Source organism: Electrophorus electricus, chromosome 11 (assembly GCF_041902795.1).
Source record: "Electrophorus electricus isolate QZ-2024a chromosome 11, ASM4190279v1, whole genome shotgun sequence".
NCBI classification, from domain to species: domain Eukaryota; kingdom Metazoa; phylum Chordata; class Actinopteri; order Gymnotiformes; family Gymnotidae; genus Electrophorus; species Electrophorus electricus.
In genome coordinates, this window is record NC_137507.1 from 16,830,902 (window position 1) to 16,853,243 (window position 22,342).

Genomic DNA, 22,342 nt, shown 5'->3' on the forward strand with positions numbered 1-22,342 from the left:
AGCTTTTTAGTTACTGAAATACATGCTCAGTGAGCTTGGAACTTAGTTGTGGACTTGGGCCAGTGAAGAGAATTTCACTATTGGCCATGAAAACTGACACTCTTGCTTCAGCAATATGCTCCTGTCCTGCCAAAGTTGAAGCACTCTTGACACAGACGCTTCTGTAGACTTCACATCTCTTCCTGCTGCTGCTGTTAAAGGTTATCAGTAAAGAGATACATCATGAGCTACTTCTTTTTGTTTGTTAATTTCCTTTCATCTTTCCACATATCATTTACAGGCTTTTTTAAAGACTTGCTCTTAATATTTTATGAGTCCAATGAAACTCGGATTCGTGTCAGAAATGTATTTGATGTCAAGTAAAACATTACATGAAGGCAATACAGTTGTACATTTATTGTTGTACTCAAATATCAAAACAAGCATACAATCAATACATAATGTAAAGGCACTATGCATGCTTGACAGGCGAGTGAGTTTATATTCTGGGCAGTTTTCCTTTGATGCTTATGTACACATGGTGTCTGAGCAGGCAGGCTTTTCTTGGCTTGAATCTAGAAGGCACCTGTTGGTACCACTGGGTGGGACTAACAGTGAGTAACCTGACTCAAGGCTCTGGGGTGTCATCTCTATTTGTTGAGTGGAAGCCCTTTGTCGCCTTTACATGAGAGAAACAGAGAGAAGAATTACTTAAGTAACATTAGCAACACATCTCATATTTTTCACATTGCATATGAGTTCAAATGCTTACCCTCGGCACCAAAGAAGAAGCATGACTGTTGCTGCTAAGCCAGCGATAAGGACTAAGACTAGCCCTGCAGCAATTCCACTTGTGCCTAAATCTTAATGAATGAGATACATAAGTAAGCTGTTAGACAGAAATAGAGAGAGAAAGAGACTGAGCATGAAACAGAAACCAAAATATGAGCATATGGTAGGATTAGATGTCATAAGAGGAGCATGCACTATAACTGCATACAAGAAGTCTGTATTGCGAGATGCAATCTCACCATTTCCTTAGAGAGAGAGAGAGACTGAGGAAGAGAAACTGACATTAAGCCACATGTGAGTGTGTAACTGACAGTGAAAGTGACAGATTTATTTGTAACATGTAACAGTAAAGTATTGGTGTGTTGGTCAGTTTAATTTTGTGCAATACAGTGCATCCAGAACTCACATAAATACATTACTGCAAATACCTGAAAGCAAATTTATCGATACAGGGATATTCAATCCAGCGCAGAGAATGGTTAATGGATCAATTAACAGCTGGCAGTTCTTCCATTTTAAATGGCTGAATCTGAAGTACCATAGTTTAACGTTAACATGTGAACAGAACCCAGAACGAGACAAGGGCTAGGATATTCGAGTAACTAAACACAAACAGCGAGAAGAACTAAACACACACAAGCACACAGGATAAGCAAGCTATGACAGACAAGGAAACATGGAGGCTAAGATAACAAGAGTACAGAGTACAGTACTTTGTACAGAGTACAAAGAAACATGACCATGAGAACCATACACAACCATCAAACACATTCAATGAACAGCAAAAAATGTTTAAAAATTAAAAAAATTTGTTTTATTTTTTTTTTAAAAAGGACCAAGACAGGGTTTAAATGCATGAACTAAACAAGGGACAGGTGTTGAAAATCAAACGAGGGTCGGAGAAAACAAAACTATGGAACGGAACTAGAAAACACAAGACAGGGAAAACATGGAACATGGAAGCTGGGAGGGACTGATCATAACAACACCCACATTTCTTATGATAGTAAAAATAATAAGTTGAGGTGAATTTTCTGCAGGTCTCATTGATTGGTGGATTGGTTTAGTTTAAAATGAATAAAGAGATATGTCATTATTAGTTTTCATATAGGTAGTTCAGGCAGAATGTCAGAAGGACAGAAGGGCTTGTTTCACCTGCTGTGGTGGAACTGATGTGCTTGTGCTTGGACTCAGAGGACTCTGTGGTCAGGTATTTCCTGCCAGTCAAGGTACTGGATGATGAAAGTACAGTCCAATTGGCTGTGGTCATAGTCTCCTCCTTCTCAGCTATGGTCCTCACAGTGGAGTAAAGGGGGGTCCCTGTTGCTGTGGCAACTGTATGTGTTGTAAAGCCAATTTGCCCTGTCATAGGTTGAAAGGAGTGTGTCACACAGGCAACGTCACCGCTGGCCCAACTGAGATACACATACAACACAAAGCGTGCATGTACACACCCAAATAGGTTATTAAGTAATCTGTACCAGATGTCATTGAAGTGCTCTTTCTGGTTCTTGTTTCCGTGGCCATGTGAAACATCTTCACTCTTGGTGTGGACGAGGAAGCAGTGAGAGGTGGGGCAGATGTGTGGGGTGGTGTGTGTGTAACTGTAAAGTAATATTTAACATTTTGTATTTAACATTTTGTATCTTATTCTCAAGCATATTTTTGAAGCAATGGTCCATGTTCACCAAGACGATGTTCCAGACCAGTCTGTAGTTCTCCAGTTCTTTCGATCCCTTTGACTACTTTCTTGTTCATTTTTTCCTGCTCTAAGTAGAGGGTAGGCTATATTCTGTATATTATTAGTCATGACACTGTTTGCAAATCTCCTGCCAGTATCAAATTCATTTCTGATTTTGATTCTACATGTCCTTGTTACATGTGACAAACATCAAAGCCTACAAAATGAACATATCACTACTGTAAGAAGAAACAGGTAGCCTATAGGCACAGGGAGAGTGAGAGAGAGAGAGAGAGAGAGAGAGAGAGAGAGAGAGAGAGAGAGAGAGAGAGAGAGAGACTATCCTGTAGAAGGACAAGTGGAAGTACAGATTTCTCTTCTAAGGGGCACCATAGTTTCCAGACAAATGCATATATCCAAAGACGAAGGGGATTAGACAGTTTACAGGCTTAAAGGAAGAGCATACTTGTCTGTGGGTCTGAAATATATGTGCACACTCCTTAAGATAAAAAGAACTAGATTTGTAAAATGCTTACCTGTGAATTCTTCTCGCTTTGTTGGATGAGCTGCAAGGTTTATATAAGTAAGCATGAACACCATACTGAATGGCAAAGAGACATAACAGAAGGGAAAGATAGGCTGTGTTTAACTTTATTTATGGCTGGCAATGATGGATGAGCTGCAAGACGTATTAAACTAGTATAACCACAAGACTGGCAGCTGTAAGAAACAACACAATTGATCCAGCCTATCTAGCTGGTCCCCGGAGGGATCAGGCGTTGCAAACGCAGCACGCTTATTTTGATCCCATTTCTTAAACATGCTGAAAAAGTGGCATTTACCAGGATGGGGTCAAACGTTAGCTGGTTAAATTCATCACTGTGTAATTTTTAAGATCAATGCCAGTGAAATGTACCATAACGAGGTAATAGCTGACGTATAAAAAGTTCTTTGAGGTATCCGTTTATACAGAATTAATGGACTTGGTGGAAGAATTCCGCTCCTCCACCACATCCTGGAGTTCTTTTCTGCTTTCTCTTCCATTACATTTTTCCACTCCATTCCTACTGTGTCAGCTAACAAGTTATGTGTTGATTGTAAAGCATCCTCGGTTTCTAAGAAAGGCACTATATAAGCAACTTCATTCATTCATTCAATAGCTATGGTCTAGACTTTTGAGGGAATTTATAGGCTTTAGTATGAATTATCATTTTATGCTTATATCCCATGCTTATATCCCATTTTATGCTTATATCCCATTTTATATCCCATTTTATGTCTTATATCCCATCATGGCCGCACGAACGATATTTTCATATTTTCAGAAAAGTGAAAACAAGCCTCACATGGTGGATTAAAGTTACAATAAATTCTTAAATTTGAACTAATTCTATACTATATTAAAGTGCACTAGGGTACAGCAAATTAGTTACATTTGTTTTAGCCATTTCAGATAAAACAACCTTCAGCAATAAGCAGGCCAGTACTTCCACAAGTGTTGACATGCATGTTCTTTTGTATATGTATATATGTTCTTAATTATTTAGTCACGCGTGAGATTTCTAAACTCCTTCCTGTTTTTACATTTATTTAAAATTGTTTTTAAATAAATAAATAAATAAAACTCAGCAGTTTAGGAACAATTATGATATTCTAACTGCATAACTACTGCATGTAGGCTGTACAGAAAGCCTCTTGACTGTATATCTAAATTAATGAATGTTCTTAGCGTCACACTTACTGGATAATGTGAAATGAATCAATCATCACCACCTTTTATCAACTTGTGTGGAATGATGCGTGATGGGAGAATTAAATTTGAGTTGCTCAAGAGGACGACCCCTATAATCTTACAGTCGGTAGCTTTAAAGTAAGGTTTTTATACATCATTCATATTGCATATTAAATCACATCAACAAAGGTTTGGGTGTATTGCAGTACTTGCTACTTTAATTAGCCTCATATAAATTGTTGTGGTGCAAAACTAATAAAGGAAATAAAGGAAACGTTGATCACCAAATATGTCTTAGCTGATCAATTACATTTGAAGTGGACATGCCTGTAAACTTCTCTCTTCCTTTTTTTGCTAAACAATGCCTTTAAGACTCTAAATCAAAGAAACTGCATATGTAAGCAAGACTAAAATATGCAAACGAGACAAAAACTATAACAATTTGACTATGTGTATGTGTAAAACAAATGCTGAAAAATAGTCATCTCTTTGATCCATCAGAACCATGTGTTTAGCATTGCTGTGAAAAAAACAAAAAAAAAAAACAAGGTAATGGACCATGGTAGGAAAGTTCTGGGAAAAAAAAACTGAAAAAATTGAAACATTCCTCACCTAAGCTTATGAAAAATAACTAATGGATAACTTACGTATACACTCTAAAGCTGGATAATTTTTCCACGAACAGTTTTTCGTGTGTTCGTCAGTTGTGCATCTGAAGAGGTTGGATGTCCCAGCCTTCCGGACATAGTCCTTTATACACATCATACGGAATGTGGACTGTAAGGTATAAGAGGAATTGCCTACAGGCTCCGTGTTGGCCACCTGAACTGGAGCGTTGCATGTTTCTGAAAGAAAAGAAGCACAGCACTTCATGCACTAAAATACACAGAGCACACCCACACAGGCAAAATAATAAATACAAATATACAGGACCAGATTAAGCCATTTTGTGGCTATGAAACATCTGGGACACCCTTAAAATTAAGATTATGTATACACAATCTAAAAATAATGTCACCATAATGAATAGGACCGTATGATGAAATAAGCAAGAAAAGTTGCAAAAGTACATCCACGCTAGTTCTGATGTAACAGGAAAACAAATAAACAAAAAGTATAAGCATGCTTTATGAACAGGGACTACAGCTTACCAAACGATTGTCAATAATAACAGTTGATATTGAAATACATGGTTAATTTAGGAGTTTTATATATTATCCCATTAGTTTGGGGTTGTTTCTTTTGCTGCAGGTTTCATTTGTGGGCCACGCTCCTACATTTCCTAGGTGGTCATCATTTAATACATTTTGCTAATAAATCTGATGATATCCTAAAAATAATTTACACCTGCAATGAAAAAATGACTCAAAGGGCCTTTGGGGAGAGACATCTTATTAATAAGAGAAAAGGCACTGCATATAGTTAGTTTTTCTAATAAGGTGTATTAAAGAGCGTAACCAGCAAAACTCGATGCCTGGAAAATTCAACACTTTATTTTTAAACATGCTGGATAAAAATGAAGTTGGTTAATAAAGCTGGATAAAACACTAGTTTGGTTAAAATAAAGTGGAGAATTTTCTAGTCATCATCAAGTGTTGCTGGTTTCACTCTTTTAGCATGAGGGTCAAACACATCAAATTTTATACATAAACTAGCCAAGCAAAGCAATGACATAATGACAATGCAATGACAACTTTCAGCATGACATAAATTCATTAATCATTTCTGGCTTTAACATCTCCAAACAGATTTTACCTGAGTGAACCATGGACACTAACCTGTATATTCATGATCAAAATGTTGAAAGATAAATATTTGTTGATTAAGATAGCTCATAATAGTTAACTTTAGAAGCTGTTTGTCTGCTTTGCTGTGTATTCTTTATTAAAATACAAATAAAGAGAACATTCTCTTTTTGCATAATAAAGCACACTTTTATTAAATGTGTTCAGATTATCAGAAACACAATGCTCCAGTTGTCTGTTTTCAACTCTGTATGGTAACCAACAGAATTAGTCTGTAATCAGCTGCTTACAACATGACTTGAAAAATGTGTTGTGGAATATATTCACTTAGGATTGGGTGCACATATCCCTGCCTATACCTGTAGAACGTTGCTACATGCAGAGTGCAATTTAAAGCCCCAGTTTGTAAGTGTACCAAAAGATAACCCAGAACCAGCAGGAAACATTGACTAGCATACCAAATGGAAAATATTTTACATTTTGTTCATTCTTATTGTCATTCCAAAGTCTTTGTTGCAGTGCTAAAAAGATTAGCAAGACCAATGCAGCCTAAAGGCTGAAACACAAAGCTTCTTTATTGCATTATTACCAAGCTACATTTACTACTCACTTTCTGATATTTAGCCTCAGTGAACCAAATCCAGTAGCACAAAAAGTTACGACAAGGCAAAATCAAATGGTTGAATTTTAATCTTCACAGTGATATTATTTTTACAAATGCAACAGTGCTGTTCTTGTTTATTTCCCCTTTGCTCCATTCATATCTTCAATTTTCTCACTCATTGCCAATGCTAATTAAAAATTACATTAGGAAACTTGCACTTTGCTGCACAAATACACACAGCAACACTTTCACTAGTCTTACTGCTGACATTTATTCTGCTACCTTGCCAAGAAAAGACCAACTGATAAATATTTAAACACTTATCATCTTATTGGATTACTAATTAGTTTTTTCTTCTTTCATGACTGTATTAACCTGATTAAATAACTTAGAAACAATGGTTTCTAGTGCTATTAGAAAAAGCTTTAAGCTATAGAAAAGGGATGGGTCATACTCTATACAAAATAGTTATAAAAATAAATAGAGTTAAATAGAGTTAACTGTGTACCAGAATAAGACAACGTGGCCAAAGTTGTGGGTATGATAGATTTACATGCCAGGATTATGGTGAGTGTGGTTAATAATTACACGTTAAATACACATATCTGCTTAAGGTATCACAGTTATCTATCTTATGGCAAGGCTATAGGAGGGAAATGTTCAGGCAATTGTGAAACCATTTGTGAACACATGTATGTGGCATGTGCTCTGTGCTGGGAATGTGACAAACACTGTGAATGTGAATGAATGATTGAACTGTGAATGAATGTGACAAAACCCCAGAGAAAACAACAGTGAAGCATATTTATAATATATAATATTATAATATACTGTATAATCTACACTTTGCAATTCTGGGGAGAATTTCTCAGGAAGCGCATGCATGAATTAATTATATATTCTGAGCTCTTTTTTGTGGACATAGTTCCAGCAGAGAAATAAGGTATAAAACCGGCACAGGCATATGCAGGCATGGAAGAAATGTTGTTTGCTATTTTCATGACTTAGCAGAGGCACTGTTCCAGTGCAGACTGGTACAGTTACAAACAGGGGATGGGTTAGACGGGTATTGCCACCACAATATTCAGTCAGACTAACCCTTCTCATGCCATTTAAAAGCTAAGCGTAAGCCAGAAAAACAGCACAGTGGCAATTTCATTATGGCACTGAACGTGCAGTAATGGAACCCACCTGAAAAACCCCCCACAAATATAGGATGCTTGACAGGGAAGTACAGTCACCAAGCAAAATTATATGGAACTATTAACAATATATATCAAACTAATAATAATAATCTTTTTTATAAAAAGTATTATTGTTAACAACAATTATTTTAACAATACATCAGTAATTTTGATAGTACATTTCATTACCACTGTATTAGCGTTAAAGTCACCTAACTCTTCTTTCTTTGTTAATCTTGGAGAATCATGACACAGTAGGCCTCATAAAAACCTGCAAATTCAGATTAGCTGCAGCTGCAAAGAGTATCAAGTAAACAGGTTGTTATGTCATCTATAGAAAACACACAGTATATAGATGCTTTTCTATTGAAAACTCATCCTGAACTCAAATATATATCACACCATCTAATAATTTGTGTATGTGTGTGTGGGGGGGGGGGGGGGTGTACACAAATAGGGATTACAAAGGAAAAAACACAAAACAGCAACCAGGCAAAAGCAACACTCAAATAGACAGAACGGCAAAACAAATGCCTCACAGTATTGAGAGAATGGAGGGGTATAAATGCACAGGAGCAGATGAAAGTAAGTACAATCAGCTAGAGGCAATGACCATAATGGATAGGATAAAAGGTAAAATGGCGAGTAAACCAAGGCGTACAAAATAATCTCACTATCAGAAGACCAATACATAAAGCTTTGTTCACTGAGAGACAGAACAGCAACTTCTGCAGAGATATACAACGTGCTGATTTAAGAGCATGCGACCCCATACAGCAAAACTATGGTCAAAATATGCTTATGTAGCAGTGGTCTCAGAGGACAAACAGCCATCTCTAAACCACTTCCCAGGAAGGTAAACAAAGCAAACACTTGCCTTGTACTGAGACATACATACTTTTCATAGTAGATTTCTGGAAAAGGTCCTATTTACTGAAGAATCCTAGAGTGTGATTTATGTCAGCAACAGAACAGAGACTGATACCATAGTGTATCAAAGCAACAGTGAGGCATGATGGTGGTGATATTAAAATATGGGGGTGTTTTGCCTACTCTGGACTTGGTGTACATGTACAGAAACAATTACATATGGTATCACTCCATTCTTCAGAGGCATGCTATAACCTCTCATTTGGATCTTTGTGGACAAAGATTCATGCTGCATCTTAGCGGGATGATGACTCAAAATGCACCTCTAAGCCTTGCAAAACCTAAGTGAAGACATTTTGTATAAACCCCATTGTGCATTTATGGGGATACCTGAAGACAGGCCTGTGTCCCATAAAAAAAGAGTAAAACAACATCTCAAATGACAGAAAGATCTAAAGAAAGCTATATGGAACATAATTCCATCATATTTTTGATCACAGTTAAGATAGATTTGGCACTAGCAACTTTAGAAACAGTCTAGGAAAACACCAAATTTGAAAAGCAGTACCAGTGTTATGAATTGTTGCAATCATGCTGTATTAATTAGCTAACATTTTCTAGGGAAACTTAAAAAATAAGCCTGTTCATAACACAAACGCTACCCCTACACGATGTAAAGGGCATGAAGGTTGGTTCTGAAGTTTAGTGGTTAGTTCTGATGTTGAAACCTCAAGCTTGGGTAATTTGTCCAGATTTTTTTTCACCATTTCATAAACCACAGGTAAGTGACGTCACCTGGGCTACCTTTGAAAAATCAGGGTCTCTCCCTAACCATGTGACCTAACCACATCCTCACACAATAGCCTAAAGAAAACTGGTAGGCCCATTACCAAACCAGACGGGGAAATCCAAAACTGTTTGGAGTTAATAACTGTGAATTTGTTTCACTAGTTATTACGTATCATTATATGGAAAAGTTTTCTATGGAAACATTATTTTGGTTGGACATACATATCCTTTGGTATTGGCTTCCTAATCTTGCTACTATGCATCAATTTATTCAACACTAAGCTAACACATGGTAGAAATGAAAGTCACATTAGAAATAGACTATAGCCACCCTTATACTGCTGATTTAAGGGGTTCTAAAGGTGTGAAGATATCACAAATGATCTTATCCACCCAATCCCATAATATCAGAGATATCAGCAGAGGTAGTGCTGCGGTGCAAATGAAATGGTGCATCAGAGCCACCTTCTAGCACGTTTGCAGTTAGAACACTTAGCACACATTTTGTTTTGATAGTTTTAAGTGCAACAACAGCCTGAGAAATGTCAGGATTCTACTCAACTTTGCAGATTACTTTCATGAAGCACCCCAAGCTTCACATGCATACCATATAAACCTAAATGTTTGTATACATTGTTTTCATGCTTCCAGTTCATAAGTGTGAAGATGTGCTGGCTTTTGAGACTGATATACATTCAATCACGCTACCTTTGCTGAGTGATTGATCCTGAACCTATGTTGAGTAACTGAAAGTCTAGTAAGTTTGTTATTGCAATGTCTGAGATAGATCTTATATGTGTTTTGCACTTTTAGGCATCAGCAGTGATCCCTGTATAACAGTATTCTAGTGCAATGGTATCTGGAACTCTAACCTAACTACTGTACTAGTTAGGATACAATATATAACTACATGACAGCCCTTTTGTAAGTAAGACAAAGCACTTTCGTAGTATGACTACACCGAAGTTTTTTATGTAAATTATTTTAATTACTTTTGTTAAATCACAAGGTTTCTTTTACAGTTACATTTACATTTACGACATTTGGTAGTCATGCTAATATAATACTATTATCGTATTCTGGTGTATTCGTGACCAAAAACACCTACCAAGGCTAACAAGTCATTAACATTTATTCGTTTCTAAGCATATTTTGGGGCGACGTAGGTTAAAGTACTCATACGAAGAATGTTAAATCGTTTCGAAACTTACCGCATTTCCCTCTTATAATAAGCGAATATTCAGTCGTAATGAAAAATAACGTTAGAATTATTGGACGCATATCCACTGCAACGGAAATGAAGAAAATAGCCCGATTGAGTTTTAGACATATTTTAGGAAATACTCAAAACTGTCATTGATGCTAAATCTGTGACGACGTTCCTTCTACTTAAAAACAGCTTTCACTTTCTATTTCAGACAGAAACATCTGCAGGATCTGAGTTGTAGGGCGTACAATAACGCCTCTACTAGCAGATGGCGCTGTATATTCAGAACGTATTTGTATTTTGTAGACGGCTACTCGTAATGTATGGCATAATACATATAAGGCGCTTTAGTAGGCCTGTTTATGCTGAATTGTTTTTGCGAGGCACTGGTTAGACAGTAAGTCTCAATAGGCTACCTATCTACGCGACAAAATAAACTCGAGAGAACTAAAATGGCATGGCTTCAGACGACACAGTAAACCAACCCAGTTTCATGCCAGTTTCTTTTCCAGTGATTATCTCGTAATTTGTTCGCTCCTGGTGATATTAAAGTCAGGTTTTATGTGTGGGCCTTCGTGGACGGTTTGATTATATGCCTGGGAGAGCCAACGTCTGCGACCTAAAACGCCTAAACGACCTAAAACGCAAGAGATGAAAGCTTTAAATGTTCATGTTCAAACCACCATTTCAAATTTGACAATTCAGTTTACAAAAGTAAATAAGGCGAAAAGTCAAAATTTCATGAAAGAGAGGCTTTGAATATAAAATAAAATTAGTTTCTTTGTATCTTTGATGCAAGTTTGACGTTTGACGTCTTTGCTTTTATAGACAAAGCGATTTTTTTGAGAGCGGGATTTGCTTTGAGATGCTGCGTTCATTCGGTTAGCTAAACTAAGTGATCAATTCCAAGCAGTGTGTGACCCTAAAAAGTAGCTAGAAGACGGCGCATCCTTGAGGATGCATATAAGAACATGAAAAACAATAATCGGTGAACAGGAAAGGGCATCTGCGTTTACACGTCTTCAAAGAAATTGATGAACTGATAGGAGAGCAACATAACGTGGATTTTCCTGGGACTACACCATAATAGAGTATATATATATATATATATATATATATATATATATATATGCCGACCTGAAGCGTTGGCAGTAGATGAAAATGTATCAGTTCTACCAATATGCATTCACACTCCCATGAGCTGCCTTTGCCAGGCTCTCACAAACAAAAAAGACAAGCCAACCACTCTACAGTTTTTGCAGGAAGCAGAAACTTCTACTCAGAAGAGGCACAAAACAGATGCAATCTTCCCAACAAGTCCTTTGAGAAAATTATGATTAAATTACTAGAAAAGCTGTAAATCAAAAGCAGTTGGTCCCTGTTTATTGTCAGGTTTTGGTGAGTTGTAGTTTGTTTTGATTTTTTTTTTTTACTTGAATTGCAAAATGTGATCTGTACCAATGAAACACTAAATTTCCTGGACTCGAAAAGACCTGACCTTTAAGTTAAACAGTAATAAGCATATTGGTCATTCTTTGTTTTTGTCTTTTTATTGACCCACGTATGTTCTGAACAAACATCTTTTGTATTCTGAAGTCAACGGTGTAAAACCATTTTTTTTCTCCTAAAAGAAAACAAAAACAAATGGTTATTCTTATGTTTTAAATACACACATTCAAATTACTTGAATAATGTAACGTTACACCGTTACACCGATGGTGCTGGTGGGAGTGGAGCAGGACGCACAGACTCCCTCGAAGTGAAACATTTATTAACATAAAACATGTAGAACAATGGCACTCACACACAACACTAACGGCAGAGATGAGTTATACATTTAATTAAACACAGACTACAATCACAGCTAACAAATGACTATATACGCACTAACATACATCAGCGAACAAACAATGACCAATGGTGAGGCGCCCACTGACGGGAGTTTAAACAGGCAAACACATTAATAGACCAGTTGCTTGCACAAAAGCCACCAACAGGGCTGTTGGAGTACGTGGTTACCTTTTCCAGATAGGGCTGCTTCTGAGTTAGCTAAAGAAAATATTCGCTTTGCTCTAAAGAAAATGAAGATTCAGTAAGGTATGAAAACAATGACTCCACATTTTTCCACAATATAGAGTTCCAGTACTACTCCCCATTACTGTCACTTATCATGATGATGATGTGGTTTAGAGTGCATCTGCAGGGGCCAATTGAGTGGCTAGAGATAGTGGTATGGTGGTACATCTACAAAGTGAGAAATTGGAAGGGCCCAGGTCACTTACCTTGGCCATCAGTTTGAGCAGGGAGCAATAAGACTTAGGACCTCTCCAGACTATACCACAGCTAATGTGTATACTAGAGTTATGTGGGATTTACCTCAGTTTAGTAACCAATGTCAGCACAGGTGGCCTCTCCTCTAATCTATTGAAGAAGATTATGTGCAGACTTTTCAAAGTGCACTGGTCCAGATGAATGCCATTTTCTCATGTGAGCTGGTTATGAAGGCTCCAGATTTTTGTGCTCTGTTGAAGCTAGCGGTGTACAGTTGTGATGTTGGGGTTGGAGCTGTGCTGCAAAAAAGGAGTTGTGCTGCAGTCAGGGATAAATAAACCTGTAGATTATTTTTCCAGAAAACTCAATCGTCTTCACTGAGCATATTTCACTATCAAGGAGGAAGTACTAATATTAATTTATGGCAGTACAACATTTTGTGGTTTACTTGGCTAGTTCAAGTGGTGAGGTCTCTCTTTATTCATTTACATTTTATACATTTGGCAGATGCTCTTATCCAATTTCAATTACAATTACAAGTACGTTATAGAGGTAGGTGAATGTGGTGTTAGGAGTCTTGCCCAAGGGCTCCCTACCAATCATATACTGTACCAACCTGAATGGATTCTTTAGCGCATAATCCATTGACCTTTCTAGCAGAATTCAGAACATTGAATCAAAGAGTGTTTAGATGGAGTTTTAACACTACACCACAGCACTAAATTCTAAGTGTAGTGCATGTCCCATGGAAAGTCAACATACTTGCTGATATGTTATCATGTAGTTGAGCAGGTAGCTTTAGGATACAAGGATGACAGGATGATAGGATGCTTATACTACAGTAAGACAAATATACACATTACACTATCATAACCATCCTAACCACTAGAGGGCAGTAGCTTGCTTCTGGAGACTTGTTCTTATGATACAATGAGTGGACAAGACATCAAGAAGGCCTTAGAATTTTTGGATGGTGATTGGTTGGAAATTTTTTTTTTTTTTAGTCAATCTGTCATTTTAAATTACATTTTAACATTTAAATTGTGGGTTATATTTCAAAATGAGTGGTGATTCATTCACATATCCAATAACTTTGAAACATGTGTCTTTGAAATTCAGTGTAGTGCTCACTATTTCAGCTCAACCATGAAAGCAGGTAACAACCACAGGTAATCACTCTTCTCTAGCTCTTTTTACTTTTAAGAAATTAATGAATATATATTTTAGATCCACAGATAAGTATACTCTTTCTTCCAGCCTAATGGTCTATCCCCACTTTGTCCTGTATGCATGTATCTGGCAATGTTGATGATCTGCCAGAATCTGGCAGAAAGAGATGATGTTCCTCATCACAGATAAATGTGTATGTCCACCTGTTCTTCTGGATGACAGCCTTTTTCTTTCACCTGCTCATTCTCTGCTCCTCTGTATATTTCTTTTTACTCTTTGAGTCTTTGCATTTGCTTTGTTTTGTTTTTTTTTCTTTTTCAACATTTGTTACATGAATCATCACATATGGAATCACAATGGAAGTTGAACTTGCAGAAGATTCGCAAACAATATCAAACAGTAAGTGCACTTACATGCACTTAATCTAATAACTACACAAAATCATATTTTGTCAGTAATCCGATCAATGCATTTAGATTGTGCTTTGGTATTCAGATAATGGGAAAACATTGGTCTTACATAGGTCAAGAAATAACTGGATTCAGATTTGCAACCAGCCAATAATCTCATGGAATGATGTGACGTAAACTTCAAACTTCCTGCTGCGGTGTTTTGTTAACATGGACCCACTTTACGGGCAAATATGGATCTTCTTTTTCATATTTGTATGGATACTAATGGTTACTAATGGTGCACAATTCAAATTCTTTCATTTCCTCGAGCATGTACTTTATTTCAGAGTTTCCCCAAATCTTTTTTGATAACCATTTTGTATGTGTTGAATTTAATTCTGCTAGCCACTTCCATGACAGCACTGGTTATATTTGCGAGTACGCGCAGACTGCGAAATCCAAAAGAAATCAGAGTAAGGGTATACACGCACTGCAAAATCAGATTACTGAGCTAAAAGCCAGCTCTCTGAGGTCCAGATGTTCTGTTAGTATTGGATTAACATGTTAAATACCAAATGTTAAATATTACTTTACGCTTACACATGCACAGTCCCAGACGTCTGCACTACCTCTCACTGCTTCCTCGCCCACACCAGCAATCACACCAGCAGTGAAGCTGTTTAATACAACCACCGAAACGAGAAACAGAAAGAGTATTTCCATGACGTTTTTATTGATGACTTAATAACTCATGGGTGTGGGTGAGTGTGAGTGTGTGTGTGTGTGTGTGTGTGTGTGTGTGTGTGTGTGTGTGTGTGCCTTTCTGTGTTAAGTGTTGATGTGTGTCTCAGGTAGGCCAATGCTGAAATTGCATTTGTGATACACTCCTTTTGACCTATGACACGGTAAATTTGGCTTTACAACAACAGATACAATTGCCACAGCAACAGGGACCTCCCCTTTGCTCTACTGTGAAGGCCACAGTGAAGTAGGAGGAGCTTATGACCACAACAGGAGCTCTGGGTGCACTGGTGGGAGAGGAACTGCTGGCTATTTGCTTTCTTTTTCCATCAAGCCTGTCATGCATTGTTCTTCTCTGATTTACTGTCACCTGCTTAGCATTTCTCAGTGTATTGCACAAAATCAAACTGACCAACACACCAATACTTTACATGTAAGCAATAAGCCCATGTCACACTGTCACTCACTTTGAAGGTCAGGTATGCAGTAAGTTGTGGCTCACAATCCCCCCCACCCCCCACCCCCCGCCTCTCAGGAAATGGCATCACAATCAGCTTCCTTATCTACTGCATGTTCTACTTGTGACATCTTATCATATCATGTGCTCACCTGTTGAAGCTTTCCTATGTGTCTAATTTGTCAGAATTTGGGCACAAGTGGCATTGCTGCAGGGCTAGTTTTAGTCCTTATCACTGGCTTCTCTGGTGGAGATATGTGTGTGTGTGTGTGTGTGTGTGTGTGTATATATATATATATATATATATATATATATATAATGCATGATATGTTTTGTAAATAATTTTTCTCTCTCTCACTGAAAAGTGACAAGTGGCTTCCAGTCAAACAGTAGAGATGACACGCCAGAGCCATGAGTCAGGTTACCCACTGTTAGTCCCACCCAGTGGTAAACAACAGCTGCCCTCCAGATTCAAGCCATGAAAAGCCTATCCGTTCAGACCATGTGTACATAAGCATCAAAGGAAAACTGCCCAAAATACCAATTCACTCACCTGTCCTGCATGTATGTGTATTGTTTTTTATTTGTTTATTTTGTCATTTGAGTACAACATTATAAATGTTGAGATAAAATCCCAATGTTTGGAACAAATGTATATCTATCTTGGCTTCATGTAAATGTTTTACTGAACATCAAATACATTTCTCAAATGAATCTGATTTTCATTGGATTTGAAATTAAACTTTAAGACCAAGAAAAGCTTGATATGAAAATGTCTTGTGGAAAGATGATAGGAGATCAACTAGTACCATGGTAATGGAAAGACATAATTAACAAAGAAAGAAGAGTAGCATATGTCTACCATTACTAATGTGTGCATATGATGTATCTACTTACTGATAACCTTTAACAGCAGCAATAAATGTACAACTGTATTGCCTTCATGTAATGTTTTACTTGACATCAAATACATTTCTGACACGAATCCGAGTTTCATTGGACTCATAAAATATTAAGAGCAAGTCTTTAAAAAAGCCTGTAAATGATATGTGGAAAGATGAAAGGAAATTAACAAACAAAAAGAAGTAGCTCATGATGTATCTCTTTACTGATAACCTTTAACAGCAGCAGCAGGAAGAGATGTGAAGTCTACAGAAGCATCTGTGTCAAGAGTGCTTCAACTTTGGCAGAACAGGAGCATATTGCTGAAGCAAAAGTGGCAGTTTTCATGGCCAATAGTGAAATTCTCTTCACTGGCCCAAGTCCACAACTAAGTTCCAAGCTCACTGAGCATGTATTTCACTAACTAAAAAGCTGATAGTGATGCTGAAGACAAAAATTCCCATGCAGGAACTGAAATGTCAGCATTACCAGCCTGGCTATGCATTATGGGAAACAAACAGCACTAGGGCTTTGAGTAGATTCATCTCTTTGAGCTCAAAGCAGGGGCCACCCAGAAATGACTATGGCTTGGTGACAAGCAGTCTGTACTTCTTTGGAACTAATATTAACATCACCTACATTTTACCCCACCACATGAAAAATAGTGTAAATGTGGGTATGGGGATATTTGTATTGGTGCAATGTATGTTTGTGTGCAATGTCAAAAGTGTGATTGTTGGAGTCCAGGAGCCATATTGCTGAAGTAACAGTTGCAGATTTTATGGCCAAAAGTGAATTTTTTTCATTGGCCCAAGTCCACAACTCAGTTCAAAGCTCACTGACCATGCACATAATACAAATGATAACTTTTTGCATATTTATTTGTGCAATTGATATGTATTGCTTTATATAAAACTAAAACCAGTATTTCTCAAGGTATATTTCTTGAGGTAATTTTAGAGTATTGGGTGATCCAGCTACACAGCACTTTTATACACAAGGGCTGAAAGTAATTGGGGAAATTAGAATTTTAAATAAAATATTTGTTTTGAATATGAGAGGAAACATTCTACACTGTGATAATCTGAATGCAGCAGTAACAAATGCCTGATGGTCTTCTTTGCCTAATTCCTTTACCTTTGAAAAGGTATTTACATTCATTAGGAAGAAAAAAATAAAAACACCTCTAAAACAAACATTCCAACACCTACTTCAGCTCAAGATCGGGTAGTTGATTACATGGATCAGGTGTAATATATAGCTGGAAAACTACAAGACAGATGCAAAAACTAGCTTATACCTGTATGCAAAAAGCAAATAAACATTGTATTAAATTATTAGTGATTAAAAACAAGGATTAAGCAGAAAATGAAAGATGGTGATTCATCTCTTCTTCCATAAATAAAGCCATTAAGGTCATGACCTCATCTGTAAATAACCCAAATTAATTGGATAACATTTCCCTCCCTGCAGCCAGTTGTAACAGTTTCTTGAAACAGGCCTTTGTACTGATAACTAGGGGCCTGGACACCACCTCCATGTAGGGTAGCCACACTATGGAGTATAAACTGGTATATGCGGTGACTACAAAGCAATGTGATTTTTCATTTCATGTAAGCTGTACTTTATAGAAAAGTAAATTAAAAAATAATGAATAATAATTTTCTTAAATATTATTTGGTGGTACAAATCGTACAAATCAGGGTCAGAGCTGGAAATTGTAAACAGTTGGAGTTTAGCCCACACCTGTGAGGCTAAAGTTCTTTTTTTACCTGACATAGTCTAAGTTAGCTCAATTTAGTATCAGGACAGTAACTTTAATAACTTAAAATAAGGAAAATGTATTGTTATATCATGTAGTGATTTTAACACTTTAATAAAGTGAAAATCATAGTTGATAAGGTTAATTGGGTTAATTAACCCCAGTAAGGTTAATTAACCCTGATTGAAGACGAAAATATATTATTTTTGTTGATTTAATAATGAGTAAGAATTCAGTCTCAAGTAATGAAACTTCCATCATCTACCAAACATTAGAACATTACCACTCTTGACTCACAGTTGTAATAACTAAGGTATGTTTATTGAATAAGCAGAGATAGAAAAAATCATGCATAACAATTATTGACTAAGATTCTATTAATGATCAGAGGTATTGAGTTCTCTAGAATCACTACAGTATACAAACATAATGTAACAAAGCCAAAATTATCATAAATGATTTGTGGTGGACAAAGGTAGCTAACTAGCCTAATAAAAAAAAAGAGATTTAAAAAGAAAACAGTTTCAAGCAACTTGTAGGAATGACCAACTGGGCAATTTACTTATCAACTGAACAAAGACCAACAAAGGAAACTTATTAATCAAACAAAACTCATGAAGAAAGAGCATGACTAAAAGTATAACTGTCAAGAAAGCTAGGACACGGGTAGGTTTGGCTCCAAATGCAAAAGGCTTTCATAGGTTCACAATACAGATAGGCATGCGGCAAACACCATATACTGGGGTACCGTCGTACTCAATCGGCTGAGGTGGGGTGTCTCCAGGGAAAACCTCATCCAGGAGACAGGATTCTTATTATACTAAGATATATTTTAATTACAACAGATTGCACTCTGCTGTCTGTGGGCAACAATAGATCATTTATATTAAAGCTTTTAGATACTCATCAATTCTTATTTGTGGTGTACAATTGTGTTGTAGAAGTAGAAGTCCTAAATACATGATTTATGCATGCATTTGTAATTACATTTTTTAAATGTTACTTTTTAGATATAGAAGTAAAATTCAGATAGAAAACAATCAGATCATCTGGAGAGGCGTTATCCTGCCCATTCCAACAGATCCCACCTTGAAAGTGGATGTAAGATGCATAATAATTATACTGCATTTTTATATATCCTTTAAATTTTTTTTTACAATCATCTCATTAATCTGTGCTTCAGCGTAATTTGTTTTATTGTAGAATATTGTCAAATACATCTGGGGGTGTATGATATTTTGTGTGTTTGTTTATAGGTTTGAATGTATGTGTATGTGTTTGCCTATAATGAGGTATTGTATAACACGCAGGTTGATCAGATAACATGTCCAGCACTGTTAATGGTTGGTGATGATGACCAGAGCTGTCCCATTCTGGAGACTACTGAAGATGTAAGATCACACCTGTCTAAATCATTTATAGTTCTATAACACACATACATAACCTATAGGGCAACACAACATATTCTTTTACTTGTTAATTCAATATTGAGATATTTTAAGTTACAAAGAAACCATTGTCCCTTAAACCATTGTCCCTTGTCGCATGTTCCTTAAAATACACAATCACCCCATTTTGAATCAAAAAAATGTGGGTCCCCTTTGGAATCAGAAAGGAATGGTTTTGTCCAGTGTTTTCATACAGGGACATAACTAAAAATATTCATGCTCTAAAAATGTGATCTAGATTCATTTTCATACCAGAGTAGCCTATTACCCAGAATAACAGACATACGTATGTTATTGTATGTTAACCCATTTACTAATAGACTTGCATTAAGAATCAACAAAGTGATAAATCAAACTGGGATTTTCTCAGTGTCATGTAAATTAGGTGTCTTTTTTAACCTTCCTAGCTAGCTATCTACCACACAGATACACTGAGAACCCTCACAAAGACACATTACAATAACGGGAATCAATCCTTGTGTCAGTCGTCGCATCAAAATGCTTCACTAGATGGGTTGGCAATAACAGCAGCTTAGTATACGTGCACCAATCACTTTATTAGAAACACTTTGTAAGTGTACCATTAAAGTCTAAAGCCCTTTGGCGGTATTTCAGAAGTTCTGCCTTTCTCTAGTCCTTTCTTGTCAGTTTTTGACCAAACTTGAACAGCGTTGAAGGTAGCTGGAAAAATGTGCATGATAAGATGGGCCATGTGTATCTTTAAAACTTAAAATGCAACTATAAAATAAAGTGGTGAGAATGGCTGTAGATTTAAATATTGCAATTTAAATATTGGCAAAGTTTTGCAAAAATGAAATCCACATTTCAAAGTTCATGTGCAAAATCACAATGCAAAACTGTTCTGAAGGCAGCATGAGCAAATCTAATTGGTTCAGACTGTAACAAATGTGATTCAAAATAAGCTGTAAGCAGAGCTTATCTTTAGAAAACTATGTACTTTCTCAGATTATTTTATGTGCACTACATAAAATGTACACTATTTTAATTGTAGTTTTGCCTTTTGTTTTAATTGTTCTTTTTTATATGCTTTTAGTGTCTCTCAAAACTACCTGGCAGGCTATCTAGCCCCCCAAAACTGTGTCTTCTTTACTTGCTTGTTTGTTGTAAGTAAGCCAGGTGTTGTGCAGGCAGATACAGATGCAGTATGTCGTAATGACTTTGTAATAGTTTGGTTTTGTTGTACATGAATGTTATGTTTAGACTTCAAATACAAGCATGGCTGCTTCTCTTCTGCTGACTGCTGTAGTATGTTCTTACACACTTATGCTTAAAGTAATTTCAGGCAGTCACTGCAAAGGAACTATGTGAGGTGAACATGCAGTCTTTGAAAATTTCCATCGATTGATTTCTTACCAATCTTGTTAATCTCCACCCGTTGACTGTTAACCAGTTACATTTGTTCTGCCTCCAATGCACAGCTGCCATCAGAACCGTTTTGATATGTAACTTAACATATGAGCCGTTTAAAATCTAGAAACTGTAGATTGTTTAAATACAAAGGTGAAACCTAATTTCTTTCTGGTGTTAATGAGTATGAGGTAGATGTATAGTATGAGGTGATATGAAATGGCTTGTGGATGAGTACTGATTGATTAACCAGACAACATAATCTCTTAAGAAACAGACCCTGACAAAACCCATACATATAGTTAGGGTTAGGTTAGGCATCATTTCATAATTGTAACTCATGGTCCATTTCCCTTAGATACAACAGATAATGGAAAAGGCAGGAAATCATCACCTGCTCCAAGTCTTCATCTACCCTGGTGCAGGGCACCTAATTGAGCCGCCATACTCACCACATCACTGGGCTGCCAACTTCAGACAAGGCAAAAATAAAGTTATTCCTCCTTTAATAAAATGCAAATCCTTTAATATTGCACTTGTACTCTGATATTGTGTGCACATGTGTGTCTGTGTGGGTGTGTGCATGTGTGTGATCATAGTGGTCATGCTCATGGGTGGACAGGCCAAACCACATGCAGATGCCCAAGAGGACTCATGGGAAAAACATCTGGCCTTTCCACAGCAACACCTGTATCATGCAACTCCACAGGCAAATCTGTAGTGGTGCAATATTTGTATAGAAGAGTATGTGAATAGAGAAAACTTCTCAAATAATTTTAGAAGGAGGTATTGTAGTATGATATCTGTGATTTTTCAGTAATACTATTTTTGAAATACTTAAGTAAGGTCTTCTTCTTACTTTGGTAAAGCCCTAATTAAAAACTGTTGAAAAATGGTTTATTCACTATAAAAAAAGCTTTATACACCTTGACCTGTATCAGTACTTGAATGAAGCTATGTTTTATGAAGATCACTAATAACCAGCAGACACACCGCAGTCCAGCTACGTCCAACTATGGCCCACTCATAAACCCAAAGTCCTGCACGGTGCTTCATTAACGTTGACTTCCTGGCGCTGATATTTGCCACCAGCTCTGCAGATGGTTATCGGGGATTAGTGCACAGATCATTCAGCTGGAATGGAAAATATGGACAGAATTGGGTGGATGCCTACAGCCAAAGTCAAGACTCACTTAGAAAACTGTCTTGCCTTCTGTCGGAGAGTCAAGCTTTAACAATACAGTGTCTCCACTTCCAACATTTATGAA

General features: G+C 36.8%; 1 protein-coding gene and 1 long non-coding RNA gene across 3 annotated transcripts; one reads left to right on the forward strand and one right to left on the reverse strand.

Moving 5' to 3' along the window:
• Nucleotides 1–381: 381 nt before the first annotated feature.
• il15ra (interleukin 15 receptor subunit alpha) lies at nucleotides 382–10,807 on the reverse strand. Of its 2 annotated transcripts, XM_035528740.1 has the most exons (7): nucleotides 10,588–10,807; nucleotides 4,832–5,029; nucleotides 2,989–3,018; nucleotides 2,253–2,375; nucleotides 1,927–2,133; nucleotides 752–842; nucleotides 382–658 (listed from the first exon to the last, which is right to left on the reverse strand). In XM_035528740.1, exons 1-7 carry the CDS (start codon nucleotides 10,655–10,657, stop codon nucleotides 508–510), a joined length of 870 nt encoding a protein of 289 aa, XP_035384633.1. In that variant the 5' UTR covers nucleotides 10,658–10,807; the 3' UTR covers nucleotides 382–507. The 2 variants fall into 2 exon arrangements, with proteins under 2 accessions (XP_035384633.1, XP_026876495.2); XM_027020694.2 differs by lacking the exon at nucleotides 2,989–3,018.
• Nucleotides 10,808–19,262: 8,455 nt separating this feature from the next.
• On the forward strand, nucleotides 19,263–21,550 carry LOC118241761 (uncharacterized). Its single transcript, XR_004776349.2, has 3 exons — nucleotides 19,263–19,359; nucleotides 19,569–19,649; nucleotides 21,433–21,550. It is a non-coding gene; the product is annotated as an uncharacterized LOC118241761 (long non-coding RNA).
• Nucleotides 21,551–22,342: the final 792 nt, after the last annotated feature.

Excerpts from the sequence above, each read along its gene's own strand:
- il15ra (XM_035528740.1), bottom strand. The coding sequence starts at position 10,657 with ATGCGTCCAATAATTCTAACGTTATTTTTCATTACGACTGAATATTCG. Across the intron at positions 5,030-10,587 it reads TATTATAAGAGGGAAATGCG|AAACATGCAACGCTCCAGTT; the intron begins GTAAGTTTCGAA and ends CTTTTCTTTCAG. Across the intron at positions 659-751 it reads CTTCTTCTTTGGTGCCGAGG|GCGACAAAGGGCTTCCACTC; the intron begins GTAAGCATTTGA and ends TCTCATGTAAAG.